We start from the raw sequence: 26,760 nt of genomic DNA, 5'->3' as shown, positions 1-26,760 counted from the left end.
GGTGCAGAAGAGTTCTGTTCCAAAAGCTTTCCAGGTTTTAGGGGGCAAAGGGTCGAGGGGGGAACCCGAAGTGATCCCGTGTGCCAGTCTATCAAAATCCGCTTCCAAGATAGGGGGAAATACCCGCAAACATTCCCTAGGTGGGTGCCCTGGGCTCACCGGATCAAGGTCAGTAGTGGCGGCCCCGGGGCCGTTTAGACTATCCAGTGAGGGGGAGGTATTCAGGTTGTGGATAATGGTCTCAATTTTATCCTTCAAAAACAGTGCGTGATTATCGCAGAGTGTTTGTGTAGGAGGGATTGTTTTTTTGGCACAGTCAGGGTGGACGAGGTTGTTAAGAATCTGGAAGATGCTTTTGGAGCTATTAGCGGCATTAACTATAGTGGAGCAGAAGTAGGTAGATTTACTTTTAACAATTGCCGATTTGTATTCCAGGAGTTTATTTTTCCAAAGTGATTTATTTGTGTCGGAGTAGCCTTGCCTCCATTTCCTCTCAGCCTGTTTACACGCTAATTTGAGGACTTTCAAAGAGTCATTAAACCAGGGGGCTGATGCTCTGCCCTTAGGTTTACATCTTTTTAAGGGAACCAGGGAGTCGGTAGTTGAGGATATCCTCGTACAAAAGGCCTTGTAATTGTCCTCAACCGGATTAGCGGGGGAAAAGCTAACTTCCACGCAAAACATGGCACCGGTAGAACTCAGTTTTTCCAGAGCTTTCCAGTCTCTGTACATAAATTCTGAGGAGGTGCTGTGTACCGGCATTCTAGCCCCTATACAGGTAATATGAAATTTGAGAAGGGCATGATCAGTCCAGCCCATAGGCAGGATGTTGTTCAGGTGTACTAACTGAGGGGTAGAGAAGATGAGGTCGAGTCGATGACCTGCTTTATGAGTGGGTTCCTTAACCAGTTGATAGAGTCCCACGCTTTCGCAAGAGAGCAAAAGATTATGCAGTCCAGTATCCAGACTACCGTTCGGCCAGAGGTTGAAGTCACCTAAGATGATTAATTTGTTGTGGGAGGTTGCCATGTTTGTGAAGGTGGTAAGTAGCGATTGTTGTTGTTGGGAGGTAAAGGTCCCAGGAGGGGGGTAACAGATGATTGCCGTAAAAGTGGCTCCAGTGTGACAGTTTATGGAGAGGCCGAGGAACTCGGTCCCAGCGACCGGGTCCAAATCTATGATGTTGACGAGCCAAGAGGCTCTGTAGATAATACCTACTCCACCACCGCGGCCTTTGGGTCTAGGAAGGTGCAAGATTTTAAAGTCCTGAGGACAGGCCCAGTCTAGTTCAATGTCACAGTCGGCGTGGGTCCACGTCTCGGTTAGAAAGAGAACGTCTAAGTGATGGGTGTCAATAAGTAGTTGAATTTTATTAGCGTGCTTTGGCAGTGATCTGACGTTAAGAAGACCTGCCAGGAGCAGACCCCTACTGGCGAAGTCATGCAGTGGAAAGGCGGTGTCAGTAAAAGTAAGCTGACCTTCGTGCGCATACTCTCTCAGATTGAGCAAGGTCTCACGAGTATAAAGCGGGGGCCTCGTGGGGATTCATGTCTGAGAAATCGACGCAGTGCCTCTTTTGCCTCTGCCGCATTGACGCAGCGTGTCTGGATTTTTGACGCATTGGCCCTGGGTGCAATTTTCGTCATCAACACCGCACCACAGTAAGGAATTGAGGCCACATGTCTGAAAACTGATGCATCTCCTCACCTTCCAGTAAGGAACCAACACATCACCTCCCCTGGGAGTAAGGAAGAGCCGCATTGCTTTGCTTTTCTGGGGCCTCACCTCCCCTGCACCTCGCTTCGTCTTTGTTTTTGACGCATCTAGGTACTTTGTGCTAAAAGTGACACATCCATAGATGCCTATGAACTAAGCAGTTTTTAACCTTTTAAAAGTGATATCTTTACTTGTGTATGTTGGAGTTTTGTCATTTTGGTCTTGTTATATTCAGATAAATATTGGATATTTCTCTAAACCGGTGTGGTATCCTTTTGTAGTTAGTGTGTGCATGCACAAATACATTACACATTGCCTCTGAGATAAGCCTGACTGCTCATGCCAAGCTACCAAGGAGGTGAGCAGCAGCAGCGGCTCCTCCGTTAAGGCGGATGAGCGTCGCCTCACCGCTCTCTGAGCAGTGCAAAAAACGAAAAAATTAAATGATAATAACACAATGTTTTTATAATTTTATTTTTCAGTACGGAGTCAGGGATGGGCCAGGCTGTGCTATCCTGACAAAAAGCAGCAGTCAGCAGGGAGGAGGACTGTTTGTTCGGCCTTCGTAGGACGGCCAAACCGTCATGCACACTTAGGGGTCTATTAGCATGGCGGTCGGAAAAACACTCCGACCGCCATGGTAGCAGGAAAACACCACCCGCCAGGACCGCGGGAAAACCGCTGGTCCAATTATTATGCTTCGCAGTGGAAATCCGACCGGGGCGGTCGGATTGCGGCGGTTAACATTGTGGTGGGCGGTGCTGCCAGCAGCACCACCACGATGTCCAAACAAGCATGTCCTGGATGTCCCTGCACTGTGTTGCAGGTACTGCACAGTGCCTGCCACCTGGTACAGGGACATGTAGGGGGGTATCATGGGTACCCCCCAGTACACCCACACACACACCCAACCCACTGGGGGTCCGCAATGGACCCCAGGTGACAATCCCTGCATGCCTTTCCATGGCGGTTCCACCGCAGCGGAAAGCTGGCTACCGCCGGCATCATAATCATACCGGCGATGCTTGGCCCTGATCCGCCACAATTGTTGCGGTCCAGCTCCGCACGCCAAGCAAGCGGGCAGACTGCAACCGGCGGAAAAGTGGCGAGCGGAAAATCACACCGCTGCGGTCACGACCGCAATGCTAATCGGACCAGCGGTGTCCAGGGCTTCGATGCTGGGCGGATGTCCGCCGCCGGTCCGGCGGACGCTACTGCCCGCACGGCGGAGAACATCCGCCCTCCATCCTAATGGACCCCTTAGTATTTTTCCACCCACTGTGTTGCACAGCCAGGTGGAGAACATTACAAGGTTCCCAGGCACTGTCTGAGTGGCAACCCAGGCCCCTCAGACCAATCACGGTACTGCTGTCATGCTGGTAATACTATTACCAGCATACCAGCAGTGTCGTGATTGGCTTAGGGCAGTCTGAGAGTCTGTGTGCTGCTGGGAGTCTTCAGGCAGGAATTGGATTGAGCTATCTCTCGCCCCCTCCCGGCTTCAATCTCCCCATTCTCTACTTTCCATTTCATTATTCCCTCCCCGCCTCCTCCTTCTCGCCCTCCCCTCCCACTTTTTCTCTCACTGCTGTTGTTTCACCAATCCCTTTCATTGTTGTAGCGATCCTGAGCTTTCTTCCAGCTTGCAGCTGAAGACATCCATTAACCCCAGGTAATGGGCCAGGATTTCACAGTGGGCATGGGAAGCCCAAGGAGAAGTATTGCCTCCTTGTGGTAGTACTGTGCTGCTTCCCGCTGATGGGGTTACTCTCCGGGAAGCGACTTCAGAAATGTTTGCAGGGCTAGCAGGCTGCAGTCCTCCGAGGGCTGTTTCCTTAGAGTTAGGCTGCATGGGTGCAGTACCCTACCACAGGCCCCCTGATATGAGTGCCTGTGGTTCATTTGCTAATAATTTATTAATGAAAAATACGCATATGCTCTAAAACCTCTGCTGACACCCTTGCCATTGCCAACTCTTGTGTTAAATTATACTATTCTATGGGTAATCAGCCGTTGAGTCTCCTTTTGAGCAATTTCCACCGGTTGCTCTGATATTCACCAAGGACAGGGATGCAGACAGCACGGTCAATGCACTGTAGCTCCCTATGAGTGCTGTTTTTTGCTGGAAAAACTGCAGCTCGCTATTTGTACACCCAACGCTTGTTCAAGTCCATTCATTATTATTTCATTGATTATCTGCGCCGTGATGGTGCCCTTGAGATATTCCATCTTCGTCCCCTCCTTGATGTCCTGGATCCATACCATTTTTTCACCTCTCACTCCTGGATACACGCAGCTGATTCTCTCCTTTGAATTTTAAGGCGCTCAGTTTAACCAGACCCTTTGTAAACTCAGCTTTCCCAGCTCACTTCCTGGGAAGCGCTCACTTCCACAGCTTAAGGTGGATTGAATCCTGAGGACTGTTCTGCGGCATTAAAGGTGGCCACGTTACTTGGCATCTTGCTTTCGCATTTAAGTTTGGCCACTGTAAAGAATTGTGTTCTGGTATTTAAAATGGCCACACTCACAGCAAGAGTTCTCAGATAAATGAGCAGAAGAGGACGAAGTAGAGGTGGCAGCCAGCAGGTAAGTCGTATATTAAATAAAATTCTCTCTCTCCCCCTGCCCACTTCTACTGTTCCCTATCGGCCGCCACTGGTGAGCAGGGGTTATCTTAGCTGTGTGACTCCTTTACCCCAGTGCTTAATTTGTAAAATATGAAGTGCAGGTGCTCAAATGTTTGTCGGAGGCCACACCCCTTTCCCCCGGCTCCACCCACTTCCTTCACTAGCTCCACCCACTTCCTCTATTGGCCCCACCCACACCCTCAACTGGCACGCAAGCCATAAACCGTGAAAATGTCACATATGTCCTCACGCCAGAACGCATGGAAATGTTACACATAAGCACCCATGCCATAAACCATGAAAATGTCACACATAAGCAAGCACCCACGCCATAAACTGTGGAAATGTCACACTTAAACCCTCAGGCCAGAAAGCATGGATATGTCACACCTAAGTGTCCAGGCCAGAAAGCATGCTATAATCCGTCACACATAAGCATCCAGGACAGGGCTAGGCCAAAAACCGTGGAAATGTCACACATAAACATCCATGATCCAGGCCACACACCATTGAAATGTAACATATAGGCATCTAGTCGGGGTGTCTTGTTAACTTCCAGCCACAGTAAACCAGTGCTTAATTTGTAAAAACATAAGTGCCAGCCGCCAGGACCCTTTTCGGGAGGCCATTGCAGCTTGCACCACACATTTTCCCTCCCTGGCAGTACTGCTAATAGCAATACCAACACAACTAGTACACATCACTCACCTAGAAGTGTGACAATTCAGACTATTTCAAGTCACTTAAAGCTATAAAAATGGTGTGAGCAGTAGATATTATTCATATATAATGTATATTAAATTATTAAACATCTGTTGCTGTGCTTAACTCAAAATTAGACAGACAGCGCCACTAGGTGCCAGACTTTCATAGGTACCGGAATACAGGTGTTGAGAATTAAGTACCGGCACCGAGCACCGGAAAACACCAGCTGAAATTAAGTGCTGGGTGCTGCCCTTACTGCGCTGCTTAATTTGTGCCAGTTGTTGCAGGTGGTGGTAACAAGCCCTCGTTTTTGAAGACCTGGAATTATTGTTCAACAGCAGACTAACTTTGAGTCAGAGCAGGAGAGAGAGAGGTGAAAAAGATTGAATGGCGGAAGAGAAGGGTAGGGAAACAGAGACACAGGGAGAATGCCGGCTTGAAAAAGAACACACAAGAGAGAAAATCGTACAGAGTGAAGAAAGAGCCATGATGAGGTGGAATCAAGACCAGACAGCCTCCGTAGTTTGAAACACTGGCATTCAGAAGTTCTCCCAATGGTCTCGAAAGACAAACTTTGGGCCCCTGCATTTCTTTTTTTCACACATTAAACCCTAACTAGCAACATTGCCTCATCCTCACACTTTCAGGTTCCCATCACCAGCTGAGCATGGGACCAGAATACAAGAGGGTTCAATAGGTCAAGGGCATCGTGCTCAATTTTTAAGGTCATTAATGAGACACTTCTCCTGACATAGTACACCCTATCCATCTCTGCCTGTCCTCTGTGCCGCACTGGCTCTCCCATAGAGCCTTTCCCACTTCCTTGCACATTTCCCCCGCCTTTACGTCGTTGTTCTGCTCTACACCCCTCACATGTGACCTGACCATCGCCATGATGCAACTGTCCACACCTGTCACCTTGGCACCCCTATGTCTCTATCCAGGATGGAGCATAAATTAGCCACAGTCAGCAGCAGCCAGAGCCACCTTTAGCTCTACTGCACACTGTATTTAAGCGTGGTCCCCAGCAACAATCCACCCGATGAGGAGGTGAGGTGTGACCGTGTGTGAGGCACCCTGAAGAGCCGATGAGATCATGGTGCCTGCCTGGGCTCCAGTTTGTGCACTCTCTCTGGAATGTAAACATCGTTTTAAAAGAGTATCCGTCTAAGCTATGAACATGACAATGGATGATCACTGAACCGTTAAGTCGTCCGTTTACCTGCGCAAAACCGTTATCTGGGTGAATTCACAAACCGTCAAAGAGGACCCCAGACACCCCTCTCTCTCTTACACAACCTCACTCTTTCTCTTTTTTCTCTCGTTCTCTCTCTCCGCATTCCTTCCCTTCCCTCTCTCTCCCTGTCACTCTCTCTCTCTCTCTCGCTCTCCACGCCCCTTCCCTCGCTTCTCCATCTCACTCGCCTCGGCATCACTCTTCTACTCTTGCCCTCCCCGCCATGCTCTCCTCCTCGTGGTGACGCATAGCCTTTAAAGGCTAACGCTGTGCCCCCTCTACCCAGAGGCCGGTCCAATAAAATTACCAGGGCTCATTTGTGGTCTCAGTCCGGCCCTGCCAAGAGGACTCTTCTAACCCTTCGCCGCTCACTGCCACATCTGTGTAGCAAAGACTATGGTTGGATAAAACTTAGTGAAGTAAACAAACAGAAACTGCCTGGCACAGCTTTGTGAGGATTCCTGTGGAAGACACCCCTGGCCTGCTATGCTCTTGCATTGATCATGTAGGTAGCACACAGTAACTGGTTGAAGGAGTCCCCAAAGGTTTCACAATGTTTATTAGTCAGTTTGCTTGGTGTTAGAGCCGGGGATCTCTGGTTGGCGCAAGGTTGCCCTTGTGTCAAGCAGGAACCCTCTCCTCTACGTCAGGGCACAGGATAACCCCTTTTGGAATGACCCTTGCTCACCCTCTAGGTGCGTGGCGTGAGCAGCCAAGGCGATTCTTCAGGCGTTGTTGGTTAAGCACTTATAATCATACACACAGTAAATACATTAATCCCCCCAGAAACGGACACCAGGCTTAGGTATGTGAAAATACGCTCCTTTATATAAAAATAGTTATCTCAATATGCAGATTTATCACAAGACCAGTAACGTTGCTTCTATGCCACCAGATTATAAAGCAGGCAAACAGTTCTTTAAGCGGGTACTTCTTTTAGTCTTTTACCAATGTCACTTGGGGGATTCCAGTCTTGACTTACTTCAGGCCTACCGCGGCTCACGCATCGGTCGTGGGCGCGCCTGCGTCGTGCACAGCTTCTCCCGGCAGCTCCGGGGCAGCGGGAGGTGAGACGGGCGTGCGGTGAGGACTTTACGGGGAAATAAGGCGGTGCGGGCCCCGAGCCCGATACTGGAACTCCTTTAGCAATGTTGCAGGGAGAGTCGGCACGGGTCGGTGCGACTCTCAGCCTGGGGAAGTGTTCTTGGATCCTCAATCAGCGGGTGTGGGCAGGCAGGCAGGCGCGGCCAGCGACCCTAAGCACGGCGGTGCAGGGGGGGGTCTCCACAGCGGGGGCGGCGCGGCCTGGGATGTCCGGGGATAGCGAAGCGGGGTCACAGGGCACGGTCAGCGCTGCTGGTGACCCGGCGAGGATCACGATCGTCGGACGGATTCCGGCGGGAGGGGTGACAGCGCTTTCAGCGCACTCCGGTGGCAGGCGGTGACAGGGGCGCAGGCAACCTAGCCCGGGGACAGAGAGCGGCTCCGGACGGAGCGGGGCTCTCACGGGGTTACGGCAGGCAAGCTCCTGAGTGTCACGGCCCTAGGAGGGGGCGATGAGGGGCGCAGTCTCTTTCCAGCGGGATGCACACACGGCTCGAATTGGAGGACGAGCAAAAGCACAGAGAACCCACTGGTCCTGGGGTTCAGTTCAGGGGGCAAGCTCAGATCAAGCCCTTGGAGAATGTTCAAGCACAAAGCAGCAAAGTCTTTTCAGCAAGTCTTTTCCTCTCCTTTCTCAGCAAGGCAAGCAGCAGGCCAGTCCTTCCAGCGTCTTCTTCTCCTGAGCACTTTGTTGGGGGTACTCTGATTTCTGCTTTCACTGTGAGGGGCAGGCACATCAGCCGCTCCACAGGAGGTGGAGCCGGCATTCAGGGGACAAGTACCTTCAGGAGCACCTTGTGTACAGCGCTTCGCCCGTCCTGGGCCAGGTGCAGGCTGAGTCATCAGTCGCTCCCCAGGGGGCGGAGCCAGCATTGTGGTGGTGGAGCACTGCCCTATTCAGAGTCCAAGGGCACCCCCACCTCCCACCAAGGTGTTCTCCTGCCATTCGCTACCTGTCATTCCCCCAGCCCTGTCACTCACATAGCCCAGACAGTCAGATACACGCACAGCAGAGGCGGCTGAAATGATTAAGTGAGTAAATACTGACTTTCTAAAAGTCGCATTTACAAACCCAGGACAGTAAAATAAACTTGGCTACAAGAAGTATCTTACTATTCCGAGTTCAGGCATACTAAACATATCTCTCTACCATGTTCTCTGAGCCTGCTGGGATTATAGGGTGTAATAATTCCAGCAGCTCATCTGGCCTAATGGGAACAGGTAGCCTTGCAATAGTGAACCCCGAATATGGCGGTAACTCACTATTAGGACAGGCCTCATAACCAGGGCTTGTCCTACCTTACACCTACAACGCACCCTGCCTGCGGGCCTACCATTGGGGTGACTAACATGAGGCTAAGGGAAGGTTCTGGAGGCTGGCAAGTGTGGGCACTTGCCCAGCCGGCGGGACAGTACGGGACTGCACGCGGGGTCTGCAGTGGCAGACCCAGGACACATTTTACATGGCCGCTGTTGTGGGTGGCGCAACCAGCGCTGCAGCCCACTAGCGGCATTGGCATTCACAGGCCCTGGCACTCCGGGTGCACTTTACTGGGGACTGACAGGGAATCCAATAAACCAATCATGTATCTCAATTATGAACACTTTATCCAGGGAGCACTTGCGCGGCGACACGGATTAGCCGTGGCGCAGCGCCCTGAGCGGACAACACCAGAAAAACAATCGAGGTACACCATCAAAAAGTGGAAGGGAAACTCACGCCAAGGTGCCAGGTCTAACACTTGGTTTATCAGTAACTCTAATGACCATTGACAGGGGATACATCCAGTGTGCCGGAGACATCTACTGAGCAATCGGTCCGCTCTGTCACTCAAAAGAGAGTCCTGGTAGCCTTTCCTGGTCGTCTATATAGAAGATCCTCCGTTTCTGTTGTTGAATCGGGCAAGGGGATATGGTGGTATATTTCTCAACCCTGAAACTTTCTCATCACTAGTGGCTTGAAAACCCTTCAATCTGGTAGAAAAATGTTGGCACGCTTGCTGAAGGTTTGTGCCCATCTTTATATTAAAGTTGCTTACGGCAGTTGTGTAATCCAACAGTCAGTTTTGAGAGCAGTTTTGGGCAGTTCTGCCCTTTTTGCTAATTCCACTGATACTGGTAGAACCAGTGTCTTTAACACAAGGTGTAAGCAGGCCTGTGAGGTGACGCTGAGAGTTTTCAGGCAAGGGAACCCAAAAGAAGAGCAAAAATCAAGGCAGGTTGAGCTACTTAACTATCTGTTAACCCCTTCCCTGCTCATGACGGAACCGTTCCGTCATGAGCCACGGTTGCCGTGTGCTCATGACGGAACGGTTCCGTCATGGCAATCCTGTCGGCGGCCGCTCCGCCTGCGCGGCGCTGTTTCCCCGCCTGTGCGGGGCGACAACGCAAATGGGCGGAGTCATGACGGAACCGTTCCGTCATGAGCACAGCTCAACTGTGGCTCATGACGGAGCGGCTCCGTCATGAGCACAGGCCCGCCGCGCTGCCCCCCCGCACCCCCCCGCGCCGCGGCGGAATTCCCGCCGCGGCGAAGGGGTTAATTTATGGGTTAGCCCTTCTAGAGAACGATGGACTATGAAAGGACAGGGGGAATTTTTTGTATTTCACAAGTACCCTCTGTCTCCTTTTCTTCATACTCCTCAGTTTGACCAACAAGAGAGGATTCCTTAAATGTTTTGGAGAGAGCCCTACAATTCATGTCTGCTTCCTGGGACCTCTCTAACCCTCCATCTTAGGTATGAATTGTATCACAGCCACCACAGTTAGTCCTTTACTGCTTGATGAGCTGACAGCAGGCATGCGCTGACAAAAGGGTGCACATTGTGTGCCTCTCCTGAGCACAGACACCTGCTTTGTGTCACAATTTGTGTGACAAAAAAACTTCCCGCGCACATGCATGAGCGTGATCATCATGTTTGCTCAGGGATGCGTCAAAAAACTTCAACTTGTGCTGAATTTGAAGCAGGGGTGCACATTCTCCAGAACCATGTACAGGAGCTTTCACTTCCCAAAATGAGGGGAAAGACACCAGCTTTAAAGTCTGCCACGACATCATTGACGCTGTGCTAGTTAATAGCCCATCAACATTCCTTTTTCAGAAAAAAAATGCCTTAAAAAATGAAATATCTATTCATGTCGCTAAAATATTCTAGGATGCTAACTATTATACTGCTCAGAAAACGATGCTCAGTGTGCCAAACCAACAAGGGTATTGTTTACATTTCCGAGATCTGGTAAACGTGCCAGCAGGCAATTCTTGTTTCCAGTTTCTACATTGCCTCTCTATGTAAAGCTTACACAGCCATAACCATTTCCAGAATACAGCTGTATGTATATCATAGTTTCCAGATGTGCCCGGTACGTAAAGTATTTGTTGCCTTGAGTTTGCACACCCTATTTATGTAGCACGTGTTGCTGTGACAGTTTCCATATTGCCCTGTTTGCAAAGCCAGATTGCCATAATAGCTGACTCACATGTTGTCATGTGTGTGGTTCATATTACCGTATCAATTTCCACATTGCACAGTGTGTGATGTATACTTGGTTTATAGTTCAGTTATGAATATGTAAATACCTTAAAATATTCATAGGCTACGATTCCATAGTTTTTACCATTATCCCAGTCAGTGGTGGCAGGGTTTAGCCATCTCAAAACAATGAAAGGTTGAGCTGATTTGTAATCTGTGACCTGCCCTTTAATCAGAATGTTCTGACGCAGGAAGATTAAACCACTAAACTAGATGAGCTATCCAATCATTTCAGGGAAAATAAAAACTCGTCAGGAAGCAAGTGGATTAGAAGAAACCGTGGCACACTTGATGCTGCAACAGGCCTTTCCCTTACTGAAACGGTCCCAGATTTCTTATAGAAATTATGAACGCTGCTTTAGGATGGAGTTTGGATATATTCACAGGGCCCTGCATCATCTACAGAAACTGCTGTGTTGTGTTAAACATGCGAAGAAAGGGAATCAAATCACACCCCCAACCAAAGAGATTCAAGCGAGGGGAGGACACCCTTTCTTGCCCACGTAAGCAAGGCCTTTTTTCGGGAACAATACCATGGCAGAATGTAATTTTGAAAGAGGCCCCGCACACGTGAGACAATAGGCAGCCACAAACGCAGGTCGCACGGGCACGGTATCACAGTAGTAGTACTAGTAGGCAAAAAAATGCCGTTCCTTCAATCTTACCGCGTTACTCGTGGTGGGCCATGGGCAGTCTGGCTCAGTGTGGAATAACTGATTATTTTAATTATTTTAGGCGGCCGCGGCCTGGTGCACTGAACCGCAGTGTGTGTGTCCCGACTCCCGGACTGGTTAGCAGTGGGCTGCAGTTGTGCTGGGGCATGGCGGCGGTGGCGCGCGTGGTCATGTGACAAAAAGCTGCCACGCGCTGCGCGTACAGCGGCCCCTACCCCCCTATCAGAACAGTCAACTCAGCGTCTCAGAACCGAGTCCGACCCACAAATCCAGCCCGCCCCTGGCCTGGCGCCCCAATAAATCAGTGTGACGCGCACGCACAGTCAACTGTGTTAGTGCACGCACGCCCCATGAGCCCACCCCACTCACTGACTGTAAAATTTAAATAACAAACCGAAACCGTTACCAGGCTGCGGCCTCTGCCGCCATGATCGATCACACTACTACGCCACCAATAATTTATTCTCTTGAAGTAGTAGTAGTGTGAGTTAGTCTGTCGATGATGATCTCACACACACAGCCGCAACTTAACTGCTCCTGTGAATTGCAGGCTCTGCCAGGCTGCATGATTGAACACGCTGAGACTGAGACAGAGTACAGTGAGTATTTAAATCTAAATTTGAAAAAACATCAATGACGCACGGCACGGGCCGGGCGAGATGCGTAGACCCGGCCCTGTCAATTAAGTGCCGGTGCTAAGCACCGGCAAGCACCGGCACAAATTAAGCCCTGCTTTACCCTGACTAGAATAAGGTTCCCTACTTGGACAGGGTACAAGCCTATGCCAACCTCAATTTCTAACAGTATCCATCAGAACTGATAAGCAGCAAGTTTTAATTTATCAATATATTGGTATGCGTAGTGAAAACTCCACCTGTTTAAGTTTCAGATTTCTGTACCCGCATTGAAATAGCAGCATTGAAAGAAACATTTAGTGAAACAATTTCAAAGTGGCGCACAAAGTATTAAAAAATATAGAAGTGTAGCATTGTATTATATATGCTGGCCAACAATGTGTGCAATGATAGAGATAAAACAAAATTGTGAAACAACTTTCGAGCATCGCAAAACGAGTAGAGGAATTGACCACATACAATTCGAAAAATAAATGTATCATACAAAGAGCAGGGCATAGCTTGTTCACAAAGATGTACAGAAAATTAGAAAAACAAGGAATTAAGATTAGGTTATTTTCAAATAATAGATACTGAACCATAAAATATGCAAATTAGTGCATGTGTACAGAGATAATTTGCTTCCCGATTGTATGAACAGAAAGATTTCAGCTAAATAAACATGATTGCACAGTGTCATTCTTCTCCTTTTAAAGCAAGACATGGTTGATCCAGGATGAGGGACTTGGATGGTGGTAAAGTGTGAATCAGGGGGTCATTATATCAATGTATAGCGGCATTATTAATCCACTCAGCTGGTTCAAAGACTGGCCAGTGAATTACGGATCTCAGCAATAGGATCCAAGAGTTAAGATGTGAGGATCAACCAATGAAGGTTGTTTTCTTTAGGTAAAGGAGGTTGAGCCAGGAATAGAGTTGGATTTACAAAAGAATTGTGTATTGGCATAAATAACTTCTCTTTAAGATAATGAACAAGTTATGTCAAAGAACAACAGATAGAACATGGGGCGATCAGCACAGATTGAAGGAAAGAGGTTCGATCACCAGCACATAACAATATTTGTACCTAAGCAAAGACTTATGTTATAGGGTAGGCTGTCCTCAAAAGTAGTGATTGTAGTATCTTTCCAGGTTGATTGCCTTTTGGCATTGGTTTGTGTTTGCTTTCTTTGATCATGGTAGTTGGGCACACAAAATAACATTTGGCTTAAATTTTTGAAAGAAGACTGACATAGATTGAAATTAGATTTTTGATAGCATCCTAATCATAGCTGGCTGTGAGGACAGTGATGAACCTGACGGGACCTTTATCTTCTGATGGCTTTGCCTAATGTCTTGCTCATTCGGTTTTAGGCACGTTCAGAACTAGTGTATCATCATAAAGGGGATTATTGCTACAGCATTGTTCTATTCAGTTTTCAGGCACATACACGGATTATTTCTCCATTGAAATGTCACAATGTCTATTCTATCTCTGTAAAGTAATTTATTTTACTTTTAGTGATATAGAAAACCATCCTGATTTAGCTCACAGTGTGAACTGGGAGAAGTTGGGACCTCTCTTACCATATGAAAAAGTTTCAGAACTTGAACATCGATATATTTCAAATGTAGAGGTAAGTGCACACATGGCTTTTGTTGTGGTGGTGATGTTTGCATGTCCAGATGGTGGTATGCCCCTTAGGTCCTCTTCCTTTCATCAGTAGTATTGCAAGAGTCCTCTCACTTCATCTGTCTAGCTTTTTTCTGACAATAATTTTGTTGCTTGCAACTAATGCTCACAAAGATGGTAGAAATACATTTATGCTTGTCAAATCAGGAAAAAGTCCACAACGACTGAACTGAGGTTGTACAATTAACTGCACCGTCATTTCAATAACTATTGACAAAATCAATAGAAAATTATTTGTTTAAAAATGGCGCAATCATCATGGTTGTGAAAGTCCTTCTCTGCAAAACGGTTATAGGAAAATCAAGGAAAACAACTGTGAGTTCTGAAGGATGTATGGGGACGTGATAAAATATGGAGGACCCCTAACAGTTGTTTCAGCCATGATGACACAAGACACAGTGGGGCACTGTGCAAAACCTTTGAATAAATGTTGCAGATCTCCTCACCTTAGGGTTTATCCTAAAATTTGAGAAGATTTTCAACTTCTTTGAACTATTTAACCAGGACTCTTTATGGCAATCTATGCCAGTCATAAATGAGCAGTCCTCCTTCGCTAAACGTACTAAGTCTTATTGTACAAGTAAGTGAAAGAATGACATACATGCATAGAACTGTTCTGGCACAATTGATCAGAGCATGTTTTATCATGTATTTTAAAGGGCATGAAAGGTGGAACACAATTTTATCAATGTGCAAGGGGAACATCAGGCTACAAACAAATTAAAAGACTGCCAGCAAAATAAATATTGGACTTAAACGAGGTACATGTCAATGTACAAGATGGAGGGGCTGATTCGAGTACGGTGGTCTTGAGACCACTGTACCGTAGGTGGCGGTCTGTCCAACGTCTCCTTGGTGCAACGACTGCCTGATTACATGGAGGACTGTCGGACCGCTGCAAGACCGCCGCAACAGCCAGGATCTTGGATCCCGCAGCTACGGTGGGGAAAGCGGCGCTCTATGGTAGCGCTGCTGATGCCAGTGCCGTGCTGATCACAACCTGTCTTTCCACTAACCTGTTCTTGGTGGGAAACCCGCCATGAAAAGTCAGCGGAAAGGCAGGGAAGAGGCCCCAAACAGGGTCCCAGGGCGATTTTACCCATTGGGGACTGTGCACTGGCAAAATTGTTTTGGATATCACTTTGTATTTCTTGGACTTTAAAATAAGACATACAGATGTTAGGAGAAATCTATAGGATAAATGGTTCTCATGCTAATCTGTTTCTTGTTAACCTGAGTATTTTTATTGCTTCCATTTTAAAAGGAAATAGTGGAGGCCAGGATGAACTCTAGCTTAGACATGGAAGTACAGTTCTGGAATGAAGAGAAAGAGCCGGCCATCTTGAATGAAGTATCTCATAGCGAACTGCCCATTGATACCATCCAGGTAAGATTAAAAAGACAAAAATAAAATAAATCAACAAAATATGTCCAAAAAAAACAAACACCAGAATAGGTGTTTCTGGCTGTTGACAGAGTTGATTGGAGTGAAGTCTAGTCCTCATTCCCATGTAGCATGGTCATCTTACTCCAAGTCATCATGGTCACGTTTTCTACTCACAGTTCACTGCCAACAGATAGTCTAATGGAAACCAGCAAAAACAAACCAAGAGTGAATAGATTATAACATGAAAGTCCAGCACTCGAAACAGTGATCATAATGATATGCAGGTAGCTTAAGACCCTATTCCCATGAATTATTTGCTATTTTTACACCAGCAAGACTCTTTGTCTTCCTGAGTGAGGTAATTTCAGGCCTAAGGGAGAGTTTTGTGACTGTGTTTTAATTCACATAGGGCACCCATACATTGGTCAGGTGGGAAGCAGGGCATGTCACGAGGCCACTAATTGTATTGTAAAATAATATACAAATATTATTTTAAATGCAAGAGAGCATTTCTTGATAATCTTCGGATAACATTGGAACCACACCTACCTCTGAATGACCCATTTAGCCTCCATAAATAGTTTTGCTCATGGATCACATGTTTTTTGGTTCTCTGCGGTGAGCTGATCTCAATAACTGTAAGCTCTGGTAAAATAGATTTGACTGTTAAGCACCATTGGTGACCTTTTAGAATAGATTTAGCTGCTGTGCAGCTGGGGTGAGAGGCTCTGGGCCTGTTACACATGATCACATGTGAGTGCACTCGTGAGGGGGGGCTGTCAGAGTCTTGTCAATTTTCACAGAGGGTAACCTTTATTCAATTGTTTATGGCCTGTGCAGGCCTTATCATTTAACTGAGCAAAAACCAAAGGAAATGATGGACAGAGTGTTGAACATTGCAAGCACTCACCCCCAGTCAACTGATCTGGGTTTAATCCATCACCGTTCTTTAGCCCACTCTGCCACCCCAGTTCAGACATGGCCATATGCAAATCAGTCTGACCCTGTGCCTCATGGGAACAGTCCAGCCCGAACTGCCAAGCCAGTTGACCTGGGGTGAGTGCTTGCAATGTTCAACACTCCGTCCATCATTTCCTTTGGTTTTTACTTTGTTCGCCATAAGTTGGCAGGGTATGCTCAGACGTGAGTCCCTTGCTCACTTTGCCACTGGATTCAAGCAAGCCTGGCTGAAGACGGCTGAAATGCCAGAAACCGGTCCTAGGAAGCCTGTTTCCGGTCCAGAGAAGACATGGCTTGGCAGTTCGGGCTGGACTGTTCCCATGAGGCACAGGTTCAGACTGATTTGCATATGGCCATGTCTGAACTGGGGTGGCAGAGTGGACTAAAGAACGGTGATGGATTAAACCCAGATCAGTTGACTGGGGGTGAGTGCTTGCAATGTTCAACACTCCGTCCATCATTTCCTTTGGTTTTTGCTTTGTTCGCCATAAGTTGGCAGGGTATGCTCAGACGTGAGTCCCTTGCTCACTTTGCCACTGGATTCAAGCAAGCCTGGCTGAAGATGGCTGAAATGCCAGAAACCGGTCCTAGGAAGCTTGTTTCCGGTCCAGGGAAGACATGGCTTGGCAGTTCGGGCTGGACTGTTCCCATGAGGCACAGGGTCAGACTGATTTGCATATGGCGATGTCTGAACTGGGGTGGCAGAGTGGGCTAAAGAACGGTGATGGATTAAACCCAGATCAGTTGACTGGGGGTGAGTGCTTGCAATGTTCAACACTCCGTCCATCATTTCCTTTGGTTTTTGCTTTGTTCGCCATAAGTTGGCAGGGTATGCTCAGACGTGAGTCCCTTGCTCACTTTGCCACTAGATTCAACCAAGCCTGGCTGAAGATGGCTGAAATGCCAGAAACCGGTCCTAGGAAGCTTGTTTCCGGTCCAGGGAAGACATGGCTTGGCAGTTCGGGCTGGACTGTTCCCATGAGGCACAGGGTCAGACTGATTTGCATATGGCCATGTCTGAACTGGGGTGGCAGAGTGGGCTAAAGAACGGTGATGGATTAAACCCAGATCAGTTGACTGGGGGTGAGTGCTTGCAATGTTCAACACTCCGTCCATCATTTCCTTTGGTTTTTGCTTATCATTTAACTGGGTATCAAAAAGACATATTCTAATTTTTTTAGTATAACATGAGCCTGTAATGTTTTATTGTAAGTTTTTGGTGTTTTACGTTAGCAAAATAGCAATTGTTCAGTGGCTTTAGCTGGAGAGAAGTACAACATGCACTTCCCAAGTTTAACACATGTCCTATTTTATTTGCCCATGTTTGCACTCCTTTCCACACTTTGGGTGTGGGCATACTTCTCTGAGCCCTCAATTAACTTAATTTGGGCATTGTACAATCCTCCTAGGTCAAGTTAATTCCATAAAGTAGATTAAAGCCTCCTCCGCAGAGTAGGCCTATCTGGAGGGGATTAAACCTGATCCTGAAATAGGGTAGGAACAGAATTTTCACAAGTTAATTTCATTCAAACTGCCTGACAAGCCAGGGCATGTCCTTTTCAGAGAAACAATATGGCGGCCAGCCATACCTCTGTCTCATTTCTCTGTTGGTTGATGGTCCAGTGGGAAGAAACCAATTCAGCAATGCCATTTGGAGGTTGTTTTAAAGCTTGCAAAGAGTTGTGACGATTGAAGCCATAATATTCAAAAGTCCCAGAATGCATTCAAGAGGATGAGAAGGAGTGGATTGGTGATATGTTATCTTTAGATTGGGCAGAGGCACAAACATTCCTGCACTTTCCAGCTCACTTACAAACCCTGCACAAGGGAGAGAGGGAGACTAACACTGGAATCTTCAAGAGTCAAGGAAACACAGACTCTTCATGAATGAACCCCTGTCTGGAGTGATAGGACATTCTGGGCTTGTACTGACTTGGCCCCCGTGGAACTGTGTCTGAAAGGCCAGTGGCACTGGCCCCACAGTCCCTCCATGGGATAGTAGAGGGTGGACTTGCTGGGGTACTCTTGAGGAGAGCTTTCACCTAAAATTTCTGTGGACTGATTCTATTGGGCGATTCCAAATGTGGGAACATCTGACTCCTGGTCGAAACACTGGTGCCCTGCAAGTAGATAGGAGGCCATAGAGCTCAGGTAGCAGACATGGGGTGTAACCTGCCTTGGGGGTCACTGAGTGAGCTAAGAGAAACCACCATGCCAGGGAGAAGTACCAGAAGCCCAGACAGAGGAGCAGGTGCTGGGTACAGCAGGTTGAGAGGAGCTAAAAAAGCAGGAGGGCGGGAGCCAATGTCTCCCTTGTTGTAGGGAAAGCAGTGCAAAATCAGCTCTTGAAGATAACGAATGTATGTCATACATTTCACATGGGGGCCTGCCCTGTAACTCTGGGCTCATATGCCATCATCTGGTCCCTGCCAGAACTTTTTCATAACCCCCATAAAGGGCCAGTGCTCCATTAGTATCTTTTATCTCAGAGTGCATTGCACTTTATTTTTCCAAATTACCCCGGGGAGGGCCTGTGCACTCTGGGGTTAACTGTGGGAGGAGCGGGAACTTCCCCATGTCTACTACTGGCCCAGGGAGCCCCTGAGCCTGGTAACAGTGGCCTGTGAAGAGTGTGGGACTCCCTTGCCATTAGATGCAGTAGCACATCCCTCTGTGTCTTCTCCCATGCTTCTGCAGCAAAGGCGCAGAACCTGCAAAGTTGTCAGCTCCCCCACCAGCACTCTTGGTGTGTTGGGTGGGCTGGGAGCCGGTGTGCCACGCAGGGTTGTGCTTTCATGCTGCCCTTGCACCATTGCTTGTGTGCCTCAGGTGGGGCAGGGACACTCAGTTAAAAAGAGCAGAAACACACTAATGCGCACCTCATTAGCCAAAAGAGGAAAAAGTTAATGGTCTGGACGCTGTCATCAAGATAAACCCTCAATGTAAAGGAATTCCCCAGAAACCTTTGGGTACCATACAAATTAGCATATTTGGTGCACAGTGACCAATGAGGGCAGGGGCACTAAAAAAAATGTTGCTTTGTGCTGAGGGCGGGAAACATCCTTAACCATGAAGGCTTTTCTACGCGTTACGTTTACAACGGTACACTTACCACGTAAACGTCTTTACCACGCGTATGCCTTCCACGACCGTCTTTACCACGCAAGCTGCACTGGAACCTGTTCGTCTTCGTCCGGTTCAGTCCGTTTTTGATGTCGGCGAAGACGTGTGTTCAAAGGTAAAAAATAGAAAAAGGGGGCTTGGGGGGGTCTCTCCCCCAAAATAAAAAAATAAAGCAGTGCGGAAAAAAAAGGGGGCTTGGGGGGGTCCCCCCCCCCAAAAAAAAGAACATGTAAAAACGAAGGGAAGTGGTGACAATCGGCGTCGTTTTAGAGGAAACTAAATGACGCTTCCTCTTTACGACGTAGGACGTAAGCAAAGAAGATCGAGGAGAAGACGTGAAGAGGTAAGGAGAATAAAAGTATTACAAATATATATACATATACATTGAGGGTAACGGGCAGGGGTAATAATAATGATTGGGTGGCCACGTAAGGGTACAGGCGAGGGGTATAACCTTTACCAAGAGTATTCAATTACTATGCAAGTATGCGTGGTAAAGGAATATTCATGGTAAAGGTTGTGCGTGGAAATAGCATTCCGTTGTAACGCATGCGTGGTAAAGGCATGCGTTGCAACGGAATGCGTTGTAACGACATACAACCGCTGGGGGCCACCCAAGAGCAGCAGCAGGCCCCAAAATCCTTCTTTAAGGGATACCATAACATTTGAAAATGCCGCACCAAGTCTCCGAAGTTAGAGAAAAAAGACTTGAGGGGACCTTTCTTGTTTTTAAACACTTATTTAGTTGGGCCTTTTAGTTTCGTACTTCTAGGCAGGAACCTTTGTTTTTAGATTCTGTGGCTGCTTTGCAGTAGGTTTAATCGTAGGAGGGAGGCTCATATACTGCATTCTTCTACACTTTGAATTTCTCCCTTAACTACGTCAGTTTTAACAGAGAATCATTGCACATATTATTGAAAGTCATCGAAATGTGGTGTGATCCTGAGGTGTTTTAAAGTTATTGTGCGTTAATTTGGCATTATATAATTTTGTTTTTTAATCATTGCCCGACTTTTATTAACCGCACCAACTATATTTTATTAGGCACATGAGGGAAAGTATGTTTTGAGGTTCGAGGTATGCTGGTGCACATCCCATGAGCGGTGAGACGAGCGCAGGGGTGTTTTCTTTAATGTGCACCCCATGTTGATTGTGAGGCCCTTCAGAGGGTATCACCATAGGCATTTTCATCTTCCATTCTGTATATACCTTTCCCGTTTATAACAGAGGGCACTGACTGGATAACAATTGAATAAGTGTTGTTGGTGGCATTGCTGCGCACTGAGCCTTAGCTCACAGTACCTCCTCTAAATAAGCTTTGGCCTCTTCTACCTCACTACCTTGACTGTCTTATGCTAAAATGGAGTACTTCGTTCCTAGATAAGGGATCAGCAGTACTGTGGCACAGGTCACCAGTGGTGAAAGACTACAGTTGTTACAATTAGGGTCAGTATCTTCTGTCTTCCCCAGGACCCTCCACCCTTTTGATAGGACTTTATCCAATGAAGTAAGCCTTGGAAGCATAATCAACTGCGGCCCACTAAGAGACCCCTATTGCAATGAAAAGACGTCTAAAGTGAACACAGAATGCAGAAGTTTCCCTTCTGATGAAATATATGTCAATAGCCCCTAAGACACTATTTCTGCCCCCTACAGTGAAATCATATTGATTTTATTTGTTCATTATGTGTTTAAAGTAACTGGTCATCCACCTTTGCTTGATAAGCATTGACCTTCTGCGTTGTGTTTCTTCTTGGCAGTCGTGTAAATCTTATGTCATCTGTCCTGTGACCATTGGGAGTTAAGCAATTCAATTAAAACTTAGCCTTTGTCTCTAAATAGACTAAATGTGTCCAATGCAGGACTAGGAGAGTCAAATGCATTTGTAGATAAGCACTAGTAACATATTCATAAGCTTTGTCTGAAGATAACAAGACTTTTAAATACTTAATTCCAACCAGTGCCTGAAGACACACTATCACTTCCTTGCTAAAGAAGTTATCAGCCACCCAGCAACCAGCAAATTATAGATGCATCTGATATCTCCTCTATGTTAGTCAAATATGGGTGGGTGATAACTTCAAGAATTTGCAGAGTCAAACAATATTCTCGACAACAGGGGGCATGGCTACGTCAGCTATAGAGTCGCATGTCTAGTTTCCAAGCTCCGGTGCAGAGGGCCTGCCTGGTGAGATTGTCCTGTTGTTCATGGCGTCCTGTGGCCCCCACTGGCTGGACAGGGGTAGCCTGAGATAAAACCTGAGATGGAGGCACACTGGAGCTGGATTGTGCCGTGATGATGGCCTCTGCAGGGAGTGACCACACCAGAGGACAGAGACCTAAATGTCGGCTGCACGGTTTCTGAGTAAACAGAGTGCTTTCTGGGGCCCAAAGGTGGCAGATAGATGCATCGGCTAGCTCCCAGTAGGCATCCATGCCTGGAGACATATGCTGCTGCTCCAGGGCGAACTAGACTACGCGGCTGAAAGAGACTTGGCACTTCGGGAGTGGCCACTATCCGTGAAGAGTGGGTCCTGGAATGTAGGAGGTGGGAGAAGAACTTCTGCTGCTTGGAGGACCCCCACCCTGAACAGAGTCAGACACATGGCTAGTGTCTGCCACGAGCCTGGCAGGAGAAGGAGTGTAAGTGCTTGCCCAATCAGAAGCGAAAGCGCCAAAACCCCTGATGCAAGTAGAGGCTGGAAGCCACATCCAATAATGTATGGTGAGACTCAAGCCTTATTGGGGCGGCCACCTGTCTCCCCGCAGCCCTGCCAGAATTGCGACTACCAGTGAGAGGCAGGCGCCATGCATGAGTAAGGTGACAACAACGCAACTGATTGCGGGGTAATAGTGAAAGGATTTCACCCCTGTGGTGAGGGTGACCTTGTGAGGATCTCTCCCCATACTGGTTCCCCCTCCCCCCAATTGGACATTGAGTGGGAGGACAGCCAGAGTTGTTCCCTCCATCACCGGGTCCCAGGCAAGCAGAGGTCTGGGGGAAAGGAAGAGGCTGGGGTGAACCAGTGACTTGTGTCCTTCCACTGAACCATGATGGTCCGCAATAAACGCAGCAGGTATAGGAAGGGGCTCAGTCGGACGACCAGGTCATGAAAGGGTCTGAAACGGAACTGGAGGCTCACACGGCAAAGATTCTATTGGCCATCAGGGACATCAAGTATGTTCTGGAGAAAAAGATAGAGGCGGTGGTTGTGGATGTGGGGTTGCTTCTCACGGACCATAAGAAACTGACGGAAAGATTGGTCACCTTGGAATCCATGCTTGCACAACTGAGGCCGACTGTCATGGACCACGAGGCCAAACTGCTCAAACTAAAGGTGGTGGTGGACTCTCTCTCTGCGAAGCTGAAGTATGCTAAAGGTTTAACAGAATTCAATAACATCTATCTGGTGGAGTGCCTGAAAAAGCAGAGGGCCTCTGTGCTGAGTTATTTGTGAAACAATGGCTGGCATCGACAGTGTTGGAGGGAAAGGTCTTGAAACTTTACACTGTTGAACAAGTGCACAGGATTCCCAGACGGTTCCCTGCTCCGGGGGCACATAGTGGCATGCCTATTGGTCTTTAGAGACAGGGACATTATTTTACATCATGTACACTTTCATGGACCTTGGCAAAATGAAGGGAATCTAGCCTATGTTTACTCTGCTTATACCTCCACTGTGCAGCACCAGAGGGAAACGTTCCTGACAATTAAACAACACCTGTGCCGTCTCAACATCAAGTGCACCTTGCTTTTCCAGTCACGCTTTTGCATCACTATTTACTCAGAGCCCCACTTCTTTGCGACAGCAACAGAGGTGTAGGATTGGTTGGAGTGCCGGGGCCTATGCTTGAGTCATGGGACAAGGAACATACAGATAAATGGCACACACAGCGATTCCAACACCGGCTGCGCCGGCATCCCAAGGCAACTCCCACACAAGTGGAGGCACTGGCAGAAAGGGACAAGGTGGTGGCAGAACTGCAGTGGGACTATCCACTGAAACTCTCAGAATCCTTGGAAGGCACTGGAAAGAGATCCTGGACATCGAATGAAGGCACATCTGCCTCCAGTGTCATACAGCTGGTACATCACCTGCAAACTGTGCATTTGTTAGACAACATAAACATTGGGATTGTGTGAGTCTGATTCTCCGCACCCCCTCAGGAGATGTTGGCCGATAGTCCTGCAACCTCACAGTGCACTATTTGCACCCCTAACCTCACAAAGTAACAAATGTGTGTGCAACCTCAGAACATGGCAACCCTGACTCCCCAGGAATCATGGTAACAGATCTAGAACCCTTTCGCTCAGTCACTCGTGCATACCCAGAAAGATACACAAGAAATGCATAGCGAGGCGTTTTAATATTTATTGAATCTTACTAATTCTTGTATAAAAAGACATGTGCTGCAATGATTATTAGACAGAAGCAGATGAAAGTAATTAGCATTACGAGAACAGTGAAAAGGATAAACAAATCCACCATCATGCTAAAGCAGTGTATATATGCTGGCATATAAGTACTGTGCATAGTGTACAACTACTATGCACTCTCTAACCTAGTTGCCCAGGGCGGGTGATCTGCCAAATCTCTTACTGGATGATCCAACTCCCCATTACCTGAGGGTAAGTGTATGCAGGTCCCCGTCTTGGTCACCAGTTGGACATCCTTCCTCACAGAGGGAAAACAGGAATCAGCTGGGCTGAGATTTCCGACAAGCAGCGACCTCGCAGTGACAGCAGAGTGCTCCTCTCTCAAAACCCAGAAATGTTGTGTATTTATAATAAACATCACCCATGCTTCTGTGCCCAAGCCTCAGCCAAGCTGCCATTGTTTATCCTCTTGTGATAGCTGTGTCACCTTACGGGCAATCAACAAACAACAACATTTGCACAATGTACGTTTAGGACTTGTAGTAAATGTTCAAGGTGTTGTGATAGTGTGCCTATGAAGTTGAAATGTAAACAATATGATTTCAGAGAAACTAATCCTACAAAGTCAAGCAAGCAAATGTACGTCAAATGTTGTTTTATGGAGGGATGAGGCATTTGATGGTTGATGACTTAGACAAACACTCCGAGAAATGGCAACAAAAACTAAGTATTGAAGGGAACGAGTTCATGGATTCACTTAAGCTGGGGCACTCTGTACTGAGGTCGGCGGGCTAGCAGGCGCAACATTTTAAAACGATTTTTTCATTACACTATACGCAGCTAGAATCGCTCAATGGGGCGGCACAGAAAGTATCCTCTTTCTGATGTCGATATCATTCACATGTTTTCCACTTGCTTGCTTTTAGAACCACTGAAGTTAGCTATAGAAGAATTTTTAACACAATCTCTGAGGATTCAACTAAAACTCACAACTGATTTGATTTTGCTAGGGGTGACGAAGGAAGGAGTATCACAGGGGCATTGTGAGTTTGTCTTTTTGGCCATGGCCGTAGTAAGAATTTGTATTATATCGGACTGGCTGAACCCTGGCCCCCCTTCATTTCAACAATGGCTCTCACAGCTTTTAGTTATATTTAATCTTGAGAAGGTTATATACGAGAGGAAAGGATGGAGGGCTAGAAAATTAGGAAACCTTATCTGGGCTCCCATCAATAACTGGAAAGTCGATTTTAAAGGAAGACAAGCTACAATCTCAACAATCTAGGGTCTACGGGGTATCGAAGGCAACCTAATATTGGTATATTGGTATTTAACGCTATGTAATGAAATTTCTTGAAAATAGTTTTTTATTCCCTATTCTATTTATAATGTTTCCTTGTGTATTTATTTATGGATGTAGTTATTGAAATGTACTTCATTGATAATGGCAAACAAAAAAAAACTTAATAGGCAGGTGCATGTAAATGATGGCGTTGTTTCTCAGGCCTAATGCAGCCACATGACACCGGGTAGGACACAGAAGAGTTTGATCCTCCCAGTTGTCATCCCTGTGTCCGTGGTGAGGTCACACGAAGACCGGGGAGGTTAGGATAGAACCAGAGGCGTCAGCCCAGGTGCTGAGGATGCAGTACAGCCCAGTCTGGTACGTCAGGGGGCAGTCTATACTTTACCAGCATGGCCTTGCCCTTATGAGACTACACTGTTGACCAGTTTATTTAGCTGGTAAAAGTATGCTGTACATTAGGGAGAGCGACAGGCACCTTGGACATTGGCGTGGTGGGTAGTTTTGAACTTGCAGCATGAGGTCACAGGGAGAGTGGGTAGAGTTGGGGCTGGGGGGGCTGTGACAGAGTGAACTGATCATAGGGCAGAGAATGGGCGGAAACCCATCAGAGGGCGGCAAGACAACCCTCAATTGTGCTACAGGTTACATTTCAAATACTTAGGGAGGGGGCAGCTCCCTTAAGATTATATCATTGAATTTAAATGGCCTTGGTAATAAATTGAAATAGGGGGTGGTGCTCAAATATCTTGCCCGGCATATAGTACTCTAGGAAACACACCTGAAAGGTAACAACTGTAGGCTGCTGTGTAGGGGCTGCTACAAGACCCTGGTTTATGCAGGTTACTCCACCGGATCTAGGGGATGGGGATACTTGTTCGTAGGTCCTTACCCTTCCTGTTGGCAAAAATGTGGGTGAACCCTCTTGGGATGCTGGGCAACCATAGAGGGTAGGTGGAACAAGGAAAGGTTGAAAGTGGCGTCCTGGTCCCTAGCTCCGGGCCTTCAGGGAAAGGGCTGAGCAAGATGGGGGAATAGCTGACCGGGATCCCTGATGTGTTGCTGATAAATGGAGGGGACCTGAACTTGACCCTCCAAGGGCATGTAGATAGAGTTCTTCAGTCAGGATGGTCACCCAGGGATAGTGCACATCTCCATACATTAACAAAAGCCTTAGGACTGACATGTATGGCGGGCCACACACCCTGAGGCTAGGCAATACTCCTACTCTTTCAATGCAGCTCGCTCATTGGCATGATTAGACTATTTCCTAGTACCCACACCCCAATGTCACGGACATTGTAACATGACTTACTTACTGGGAAGCATTTAAGACTACTCTTATTTACTCACTGAACTCTGGTGCCCAGCAACACATGCCCGGTCGGGTTGGTGCCTAGACCCCTGGGAGTTAACATACTGGGCCACCTGCAAATGTATCCAGAAGAAGACTTCCAGCTACTTTCAGACAAACAGGTCGGTGGCCTTAGAACTGACTTCCTGGGAGACCTCTAAGGCAGTGCTGAGAGGTCATATCATTTCCTATGTTACAGGAAAGAGATGAGAAAGGGAGGCCAAAGTACTAGAGCTAGAAGAGGAAACACAGTTAATAATAATAATAATAATAATAATACTGATATTTGTAGAGCGCGAACAGCTACCTCACAAGGAGGTGTCCCGGCGCTATAGAGCAAAAAAAACAACAGAGG

General features: G+C 47.4%; 1 protein-coding gene across 2 annotated transcripts in view; it reads left to right on the top strand.

Annotated features, from left to right (window-relative positions):
• Nucleotides 1-26,760, top strand: part of LOC146798948 (tumor necrosis factor alpha-induced protein 2-like) — a 204,617-nt gene that overhangs the window by 112,469 nt on the left and 65,388 nt on the right. For both annotated transcript variants that reach the window (XM_085626313.1, XM_085626312.1), the window contains exons 4-5: nucleotides 13,730-13,844; nucleotides 15,165-15,287. In XM_085626313.1, coding sequence (XP_085482439.1) covers nucleotides 13,730-13,844; nucleotides 15,165-15,287 — 238 coding nt within the window. The remainder of the gene's footprint in view (nucleotides 1-13,729; nucleotides 13,845-15,164; nucleotides 15,288-26,760) is intronic.

Source organism: Triturus cristatus, chromosome 9 (assembly GCF_964204655.1).
Source record: "Triturus cristatus chromosome 9, aTriCri1.1, whole genome shotgun sequence".
Lineage (NCBI taxonomy): Eukaryota > Metazoa > Chordata > Amphibia > Caudata > Salamandridae > Triturus > Triturus cristatus.
Note: the sequence above shows the minus strand (reverse complement) of the source record. Positions and strands in the feature narration are given on the sequence as shown.